At 32.0% G+C, this 11339-nt stretch overlaps 1 protein-coding gene across 1 annotated transcript; it reads right to left on the bottom strand.

Annotated features, from left to right (window-relative positions):
- Positions 1–4937, bottom strand: LOC139510291 (26S proteasome complex subunit SEM1-like). The gene is made up of 3 exons (XM_071296797.1): positions 4779–4937; positions 2591–2687; positions 1–167 (listed from the first exon to the last, which is right to left on the bottom strand). The coding sequence occupies exons 1-3, from the start codon at positions 4855–4857 to the stop codon at positions 110–112; spliced, it is 234 nt and encodes a 77-aa protein (XP_071152898.1). The 5' UTR covers positions 4858–4937; the 3' UTR covers positions 1–109.
- Between the last annotated feature and the right edge of the window lie 6402 nt (positions 4938–11339).

Raw genomic sequence — 11339 nt, forward strand, 5'->3', positions numbered from 1 at the left:
TTTTTCATTTTCCATTTTTATTACTACATTCATACATGAATTATGACAAACATACAATGGATCATGACACAATCTTCTCATTCATACAAAACATTAAGTATAACAAACACTATGTTTTCATTGGTTCACTTCCATCTGCATTCTTTCCTTGCTTTTCCAGTTCAGCTCTGGAAATAAAAAATATAAATATTAAACATTTATAAAGATTTTATTCAAAACTTTAATAGAAACAAATTTTACAGTACTCTGGAATGAATCAAGCAAAGGTAAATTGTGTACTGGATCCCTATTTTAGACTTGATGACTTGTTCAATGACATAAAGTGTGTGTATTACTTTCCATGATTCATAGTATGATAGTATATGAAATATCTATCTTTGGTAATTTTTACTTTTTAATTAGATTTCTTGTACATGTATATATAAAAGTCAATATTGTGTAAAAATTGTAATGTTGTTCAAATTATACCAGTAATTTACAGATAATTTTTTTTCTAAGTTATCCGTGTTTTATTGTGTCAGTTTTAATTATGGGGTATGTACATATATCCATTCCTTCTTCTACACATCTTTAACAAGTGAACAAATTATCAATTACTGGTATACATTTGTACATTTACAAAACTGACATTCCATTTTATAGTACAAATTAAAATATATTCCTTTCTAAGTTTTTTTAAGAACAATTGAAGATAGTCTTTATCATTTTCTTCTTTCCAATCTAGCTTAAGTTGGAAAGGAATATATTTAATCTTGTTATTGCAAGATTTTTAATATTATGAAAAGTATGTAAAAAGAAGAAAATCAGAATTGAAGCTTGACAGAACATCAGGTTTAAAACCAGTTTACCTTATCATAAATTTTACTCTTCAAAGACTTGTTTTGGCTTTACCATAAGAGTGAAGTCACCTACCTACCTCAATTGTACTGAAAAATCATCACTAAACCATCAATGACAGTGAAGACACCTACCTCAATTTTACTGAAAAATCCTCATCTAAATTATCAATAACAGTGAAGACACCTACCTCAATTTTACTGAAAAATAATCATCTAAATTATCAATAACAGTGAAGACACCTACCTCAATTGTACTGAAAAATCATCATCTAAATTATCAATAACAGTGAAGACACCTACCTCAATTGTACTGAAAAATCATCATCTAAATTATCAATAACAGTGAAGACACCATCAATTGTACTGAAAAATCATCATCTAAATTATCAATAACAGTGAAGACACCTACAATGTACCTCAATTGTACTGAAAAATCCTCATCTAAATTATCAATAACAGTGAAGACACCTACCTCAATTTTACTGAAAAATCCTCATCTAAATTATCAATAACAGTGATGACACCTACCTCAATTTTACTGAAAAATCCTCATCTAAATTATCAATAACAGTGAAGACACCTATCTCAATTGTACTGAAAAATCCTCATCTAAAATTCTAAATTATCAATAACAGTGAAGTCACCTATCTCAATTGGACTGAAAAATCCTCATCTAAATTATCAATAACAGTGAAGACACCTACCTCAATTGTACTGAAATATCATCATCTAAATTATCAATAACAGTGAAGACACCTACCTCAATTGTACTGAAAAATCCTCATCTAAATTATCAATAACAATGAATTTAAAAGTCACCTATCTCAATTGTACTGAAAAATCCTCATCTAAATTATCAATAACAGTGAAGACACCTACCTCAATTTTACTGAAAAATCCTCATCTAAATTATCAATAACAGTGATGACACCTACCTCAATTTTACTGAAAAATCCTCATCTAAATTATCAATAACAGTGATGACACCTACCTCAATTTTACTGAAAAATCCTCATCTAAATTATCAATAACAGTGAAGACACCTATCTCAATTGTACTGAAAAATCCTCATCTAAAATTCTAAATTATCAATAACAGTGAAGTCACCTATCTCAATTGGACTGAAAAATCCTCATCTAAATTATCAATAACAGTGAAGACACCTACCTCAATTGTACTGAAATATCATCATCTAAATTATCAATAACAGTGAAGACACCTACCTCAATTGTACTGAAAAATCCTCATCTAAATTATCAATAACAATGAATTTAAAAGTCATCTATCTCAATTGTACTGAAAAATCCTCATCTAAAATTCTAAATTATCAATAGCAGTGAAGTCACCTATCTCAATTGGACTGAAAAATCCTCATCTAAATTATCAATAACAGTGAAGACACTTACCTCAATTGTACTGGAAAATCCTCATCTAAATTATCAATAACAGTGAAGACACTTACCTCAATTGTACTGGAAAATCCTCATCTAAATTATCAATAACAGTGAAGTCACCTACCTCAATTGTACTGAAAAATCCTCATCTAAATTATCAATAACAGTGAAGACACCTACCTCAATTGTACTGAAATATCATCATCTAAATTATCAATAACAATGAAGTCAACTACCTCAATTGTACTGAAAAATCCTCATCTAATTTATCAAAAAACATTGAAGTCACCTACCTCTATTGTACTGTAAAATCATCATCTAAAATTCTAAATTATCAATAACGGTGAAGACACCTACCTCAATTGTACTGAAAAATCATCATCTAAATTATCATCATCCCAGTTATCTTCCCAAACATTTATATCTTCTTCATCTTCATTTTCTTCTGTCCAGTCTGAAAGTAATTTTAAAGCATATTAAATAAAAATAATTTAAAAATGTTTAATATTTCACTGAAATACAAATGACATTTTGTGTAAATGCCCAAAAATAGATTTGATTGTGTGGTTTTCACAATAAAGGATCATAAGAGCAGAATTTTAACACTTATTTTTAATCAACAGGAATACATTAAAAATAAATTCTAAGTATAGTGTTTCTCCACCTTTCAAGTTTGCAGCTGATTCATAGTTCTGACCCTATTGCAAGTTGTTTCATCAATGAATTACATGTTCAATCAATCTATTATATTCCACTGATTAGAAATTTGAAATACTACCAAACAGTCATAGAAGAATTGCAAATCATTGCGTCCTGAAATATTTAATAAAAAATTCTACAGTAAATGTGAGGCCATAATAAATAATAGGTTTGTTTGCCCAAACGCTACCTACCCAGAAAAAAGCTGCCTACTCAAATTCTTTTATTGTCCTGATTTGAAGAAGTTTTTTTTTAATCAAATAGGCATGAAGACTTATAAACATCTGATACTTCAATTTCTTTTTTTGAAAAAAAAAAGAAAAGAAAATGCCTGTCTCAACCTTAGGGTAGGGTTTGGGCAAACCAAAATATTTCTAAGTGTGGCCTGAGTACTCCCAGATCTGTACTTACAGTGTCTTTTTTGTTAGGGATGAGGGATGGATATAGTTACCCTGCAAGGTCATGTCTGTGTTTTTGTTTTATATTTTTCTTTGCATTGATGTGGGTCTCATTGGGGTTTAAGAGTGATGCAGGATTGTCGATTTTTTTGTAAGTGTGACACATGAAATACAAAATGTATTGCTATAAAAAAAAATCATTGTTTTTAAATAAAGTGTGATTCTGACAACAAGTATTTCATTTTTCTGTTGAATAATTCTCAATCATGTTATGGTTAGTGTATTGGAATAATTTTTTTTAATTGTTTCTAGTCAATTAAGTGTGAATCTGACAACGTGTTGAATAAATGGTAAGCATGGTAAGTGTATTGCTATAAATATATTTTTTTCATTCATTGTTTCTAAATATAGTTAAGATTCTGGCAACATTTTTTATAATGTGTTGGATAAATTTTAGTCAACTTTAGGTATAAAGTGTATTTCTCTATATACATGTAATAATTCCTCAAATTTTATTCAAGTTAAAGAACATAGAATCATTTGGTATATACATATAAAATATATCTATATACATGTAATAATTCCTCAAATTTTATTCAAGTTAAAGAACATAGAATCATTTGGTATATATATATAAAATATATCTAACATATTTTAACTGAAATTCTAAAAAAAATTGGGTGTGCACGCGTCGAGTTGGAACGGACTTCAGGGGCGAACATGTGAGGTGCGAACTTGTAGGGTGCGAAAGTGTATTGGGCGTGATGGACCTGATACCTCAGAACCCCCTCAATGAGACCCCCATAAACATATTTACATTTTTGATATTTAGCTTAATCTTGCCCCCGAATGACCTTAGATTTACTCTGAATCACCTTTTGACGTCAACAATCACTTTTAAATTGTGATGTCAAAGTTCACAGGAACCTGTGTGATTTTACGTAATGGTGGACAAATTTGCATACAAGTGTAAATACGTCTATTAGCATGAATAAAGCCTTTTCCTACTGATATTTATAGTTTTTTTTCTCATGTTGTGCTGTTACACCAGGACGACTGCACTCACTAACATGTTTAACTGCCAAATTATTTATATCCCTGTCTCAAGTCAGGAGCCTGTAAATCAGTGGTTGTGAATGGTTGTCATAGGTTTGTTGCTATCATATTTGTTTTTCATAAATTGTTCTGTTTCAGATTACGCCGTTAGTTTTCTCAATTGAATTGATCATTATTTTTTCTGTCGAGAACTTTAAAAAAAAAAAAAGACATCACCATAAAATATATATCCGTTTGAGTACACCAAGGATTTGTATAGTATAGTACTATACAAATCCTTGAGTACACTAACCCCTAAAGTAACATTTAGGAATGTCAAGTCCACTTTAAAATTTTCAAAAAGACTGTGACGCTACATAGTGAATACTGTAATTTTTGTAATAAATCTATACCTTCTGCTGGAAATTCTTCGAACTCATCGTCTTCTTCCAATAGACCTAAGTCTGGTTTCTTTTCTTGCTTGTCTGCCATATCAATAATTTTGAATGAAAAAGTGAAATATAATTCAGCAACGGAAGTTCGGAAAAGGGAAACAACCCTATATTAAATGAGTAAAGGATAGACTTTGAAACACCTTGTTTCGGCCAAAATGGTTTCGGCCTGTCAGTTCGGGAATATTAAATTTGATTATAGTTTTATGTCACACTGAAATAATTGTTTTTAGGTTTCTTTTAAAACAACATGTCGTATTAAGGCGAAGTGTACGTAATTGCACGCCTCTAGCGGAATACGGGATTAAAAACGTTCGTCGTTAGTTACGCAAGTTATCTCCCTTACTCCAAGAAAGGACACACGAAAGAGAAACTACTTTCTGCGGTCTATAATGAATCCAACAAGCACGCCTGTGCTGTCTTAAACCTCATAGAAATTATCTAAATAACTCCAATTAGAAATCACAGCATTCTGTACGTTGTTCTGTGTGCAGCCTGACTTAAAAACACTGTTTTGTTTTTTTGTTTTAGACGCGTAGGAGAAGGCATTTCGTGTTTATGATATCAACAGAAAGAAAAAAAACGCCTCACAACAAAATTATAAACAAATAAACAAATAAACATGTAACAAATTTTCTTCTATTGATATCAAATTAATTAAAATGAAACCTGAATTGACCCAACAATATCGTTTTAAAACGCCGTAGTCTTGAACGAAAAACACAGTACTCAACGTAAAGTTTTATAATAGGTTACAAATAATTAATGAAAGACGTGTGAATTTAATTGTTTAATCAAAAAGACGTTGAAATGTTCGTATTTTGTGCAATTGAAAATTTAAGGACATGACTTACGGTATATTCATATAAGAAATCAGACGATACCAAGAGAATAATTTAATCTCTAGTGCAACACTTACAAGTCGGAAGAACAAAGACGGAAAACAAACAAAACATAAAAAAAATTATGCCCCAAAAATTACTCAGTAACTTAAAAATTCTAACATTTATCTTAAAATAAGTAAAAATTATGTCATTCAACTCCCAGTTTTCAACTTTTTCTACATGTGCAGAAAATAAACAGGTGTCTTCTATTCCGTCCGCAATTTATGGGAAAACTAAATCTAAATTTAGAACCATATTGAAATTGAAAGTACACATGTAAGATAAAATATAACATGTCATTTCTTCTTTCACAAATTCCAATTTCGAAGAGATATATAGCGAAATCTGTTTTCTTTTATTGTGCCTGTGTTCATCATTCAAAATTAGAGAATGTAATTTTGAAGTATCAAGTCTCAATTCAAGATTAAGAATGAATAGAATATAGAATTACGAAAGGGGGGGGGGAGCGGTAGGACCCTTATCGGAACTCCGGGATCCGGGAATTCTTTTTCCGAATTTCGGGTAGTCGGGATTTGACTTTTTTTTAATTTGGGACCTCGCCGAAATTTGGTGTTTTTAAGCCCGGGATTTCAGGATCTGGATCCCTCCTCCCCTCCTCCCTCTATTATGGTTAAAGAAAATAGGTCAGGGAAGTTTTGTGATACTTGTAACTGCAATTTAATATTCAGTGGAATGAGCGGTGAAATGTGTTCAGACTATTACATTTCGATGTTTTTTAAATTTAACCAAAGTTTACTGCAAGGGGTGTTTAACGACCTCGATGATTATCCATGAGGATCTCGCACTCGGTCAGCTCTAGGTTTTCACCTAGTTCATTATCATACAAGAATTTAGAAGCCTGTGGTTACTAGTCTTATAATATGAGATTTTGGAGTTCATATAATTAACATTCAACATTTTTTATCGAATATTTCAAGGCTTTTTGACTATCAATGTTGACCCCCCTTCCAATTGATTGGATAAAACGAATGGATTGCCGCCCCTATTTCAAACCGAAGTCCTATAAACTGACTGGTATTCGAATTTGTTAAAAGAAATAATTGGTATCTCTATTGATTCAATACCGTAATGTCAAAAATTTGTTTCCGCGAATTCCGAACAGCTAGAAATAGAAGCCCTTTCCATGTCCGATTTTCTCCCACACGAGAAATGTAGCATTCGTACATCAGCTGAAAAATACGACTGAATTATTCGGGTTACAATTTGTGTAAATCCCGAATGCACATAAAAGTAAAGGTCCAGCCCGACTTTCGGAAATGGACTGTTGTAGATTTCAGATTGATTTCCAGAAATAAAAATCATACAAAAATGTTTCACGCAAATATTCGTCTTCAGACGTGTAAAGTTATACAACGGTTACTAGCGGTCTGGATTGTGATAAAAAGAAGCGCATGCGATGCATAAAATATGTAATGTCGTGGCTCAGGGATGTGTTGAATTATAGAGATGCTTATGCGGCACAAAGATAAGATTAATTTATCCAAGTGTACTAAGAATTACCACACAACTTAAATTTACTTAAATATTGATTTGTTATCCTGTGTCAGACAGATGGCTGATATTCTGAGAAGAGACGTTGATGAAATGAAGTTTTATGAGAACAAAGATTTTGAAAACACGTCGCAGTGTTTAGATTTTAACAAAAATAAGGCACCAAAGTCGAAAATAGTTCTAGTTTATAATGAAGAAAATGTCAACCGTTTTCTAGCTTGGCGATCTCCGCACGCACCCGAATATAATAGACAAATACAATACAATAGTACACAAAACGTAACATAAAGAACTTAAGACCGAGCAACACGAACTCCAACAAAACGGTATATATACTTCATACAAGTATTATGGACTATATGAAGCGTCGTAACTGTTGCGGCGACGTCAATAACGTTGTCGTTGTTTTTTGTTCTTTTTACACTCAAGATTCAACTTTAACAGGGTATAGCTTGAAAAGTAGCACGGTTGCTAAGGACTTTCTTTGCACCAATCGATTCCTCAGACATTTTAGAATCGTCTCATAAATTTATAAAAAAATCGATTGTCTAATATAATAGAAAATCTTGGAAATGTAACAATTCCTGCCGAATTTCACGATTTTCCCTATATATCCTTTGTAATTTTGGTGTATGATGCTGTTAACTTCAACAACTCGTATCTCAAAAACGAAAACGGTTACCCCCTTTTTTTATTTTATTTTCCGATTTATTTTTACAAGCAGAATCTACATGTAAAATTTTAAAAAAATCCATTGTGTAGTTTAATTACGTACACTTCGCCTTAATTTATTTTTTTTAAATTTCATCAATGTATCTATTAGAGCCAGATGTTGATATATTTCAAGTCATCAACCAAGGGTAAAATACATATGTATATGTATATATACTCCTTTAAGCCTTATTATGACAAAAAACGAAATTTTCCTTTGATCTTGCTGACTGATAATTTTCTTTCTCAGACTGAGTGGAGTCGAGTGATTTGAAAAAATAAACATTATCGCTAGAAACTTAGGGTGCACGTGCCCGGTGTCAACCAAATTAATGACATCGTCATAGGTAAAACAGCGATAGACAGATTATCATTGGTCATCTCGACTTGATTGCTTTTCTCACTTTTGCCGTACCGGCTCAGCGGCAAGCGAGAAAATCAATCTCTTACATATACATAAAAAGTAAAATCACAAAAATACTGAACTTAGAGGAAATTCAATTCGGAAAGTCCATAATCACATGGCACATAAACACATCAAAAACGATTCCAACGATAATCTATAAATACTGAAATGTACATAGACGTAAACTGATACTTTAATCATCTCATTACAGTTCTTGTTGTTACTATTTTTGGCATGTGTTTAATTGTTTACATTATAGAAGAATACTGAGGTCAATACTGTGTATATGTTCTAGCAAATACATAAGATTTTCAAAGTACCGTGTTATGATCAAGAAATCATTTACTTGATAAAACCCTAGGGGAATATGAAATGTGGGTTATTGAGTTACAGGACATTAATATATCTGTACCATCAACTTGATATAGATTTGGAAACACGGAATACTAAATAAGATAGAATATATGGTAACGATGGAGTATATATTTGTAGATCATTAGGGAGCTACCATTTGATTTTTATGGGCGGGCTAGGATGAAATTTGAAAAAAATAGGCAGGACAGGAGTTTTGAGTAAAAAAAAAGGCAGGATGTGACACTTGCAAAAAAAAAGTCAGGACGACAATTTAGGTAAAAAAAAGTCAGGATGAACTAAAAAAAGAAGAAGGCAGGACCGATTAGAGTGAAAAATAAAAAAGGCAGGACAGAGATTACAGCTAAAATAAATGCAGGACAAAATTTTTCATCCTAGCCCCCCCCCCCCCCCCCCCCATAAAAATCAAATGGTAGCTCCCTTAGTCATAAAAGAGTAGAGAGAGATGAGCTGATAAACCAAATACACTGAATGACAAGTGACAAAAACTAAAGACCAACCTTGTAATTTGAGATCTCTTTGTATGAGTTGTTTCCCTTCGGAGGGACATTCATTTGGAAAAGGATCCAAGTTAAAGAGTATAATGAACTTCCTTTGTACAGCCCGTAACAGAGTAGTGATCGAGTTCGCGTTTCTTTACCGTCAGAATAAGTTACGTTATCGACAAACTTATTTCAGAAGTGACATAATCTAATTTTCTTCATCGACAAAATATTCCATGTCCAACGTGTAAGTTTTCATTATTTAAGTCGAAGTTTTTTTTAACACAGTAAAACATTTTTTATAATCAACCTCTGTCATTGGCATTTTCATTTTAACGGTAAAGGATCAAATACGGGATCTCCGAAATTTCTATCATTTGTTACGAGGAAAACATTATTCAATCGAACATATGTCTTTGTTCATGACACTTGTTATGAAATACAAAGGAGTTGAAATGATCAAATAATTTCGAACTGGCGGAAACAAAAATACATAATCTAGAATGTGTGTTCTGTCATAAACAATGGCCACGTCGTGCGAATCGACGAGATCATGTTACATGTAACTGATCTTAGCTGTAGAAACAGTTGGTGCGACCTCGATAAAATCTCTATCCATTTAATATAAGCGATAAATATTCATGACTACAATGATAATGAATTTATTTGAGTCACATCCACTGTTTCTACTGTAAACATGAACTCGTCGGTTAGTGCAATGAAGACACTTTTAAAGATTGAGATTGTTGGTTTATTCTTTACACCTTCGAGGTATTAAAATTATTTCATTGTTTATTTAAAGTTAAATTTATTTTCAAATCTTTTCTGTTTAAAATTGTTGAAACTTCCGTTTAAGATTTCTGTGGTTAACTATCTATTCTATAGTTAGGACCATTTGATAATAAATACCCTTTTGTACAAGAATACTTTCTTTATAGAAGTATAGATCTGCTGGTTATACATGTTATAGATTATTTTTATAACTTTCATTATTGTGACGACGCGCTATGAAATTCAGATTAATTTATAAATGAAGTTTTACATAAATTTTTGGTCATAAACACAAATCTTTTAAACAGTTCGACGAGTGCGTCAATGTTACAGTAGTCTGTTTACTGTAAGTTACTAAGCTTGACCCGATTCATCTGTCATTTATGGAAACAAATTCACCACTTTCTGAGACATTCATTTTTATTTCACCATCAGACATGGGGCTACATTTGTAACTAAAGAAAAACTCTCAAATTAAAGAAATTTGACATGATATACTGATAGTTACCAGGATTATAATTTAGTACGCCAGACACGCTTTTCGTCTACATAAGACTCATCAGTGACGCTCAAATCAAAAATATTTATAAACCCAAAAAAGTACAAAGTTGAAGAGCATTGAGGATTCAAAATTCCAAAAAGTTGTGCCAAATACGGTTAAGGTAATCTATGCCTGGGATAAGAAAATCCTTAGTTTTTCAAAACACGAAGGTTCAAAGTTTTGTATACAGGAAATTTATAAAAATGACCACATTATTGATATTCATGTCAACACCGAAGTGTTGACTACTGGGCTGGTGATGCCCTCGGGGACGAAACGTCCACCAGCACTGAAACTTTCTTATAATCAATTAAACGACTGCTTTTCTTAGATATGTGATTTTTCATGGTCAACTTTTTCATTGTTAACGGACATTTTGAGATTTTTTATTGTAAAAAAATGGTGTTTTTTTTTAAAGAAATCAACACTCAAAATTTAGAACTTCATGAACATGTACAGGAAGCTGAATTATTGCACATCTATGTGCTACTTAAAATTGTACTTCGATCTGTTGCGTCCTTAAAATGTTCTGACCGTCCTATACGGAAATGTTTCGGTAAATTAAATTCAAATCCGAATTGAATGTTTATGACACACAAAAAGAGAAACCAGAATCTCTTGATGACCAAACGTATGTACACGTTGGGGCGATTTAGATCTTTTCAGAAGGAGTGTGATTCCACCCTTGTTGAAAGCCTTGTGGAGACCTCTAGATTTTTAAATGCCCTCCGTTTTTCTCATGGATGGAGTGTGGTCTCTCTGTAAATTACCCTATATCTTTTCATTTTCCTATTTACCGAAGGTTCCATGTGAAAATTTCCGTTGGATCACATCTGTTAAACT

The sequence above is a fragment of the Mytilus edulis genome, chromosome 2 (genome assembly GCF_963676685.1).
Source record: "Mytilus edulis chromosome 2, xbMytEdul2.2, whole genome shotgun sequence".
Taxonomy (NCBI): Eukaryota; Metazoa; Mollusca; class Bivalvia; order Mytilida; family Mytilidae; genus Mytilus; species Mytilus edulis.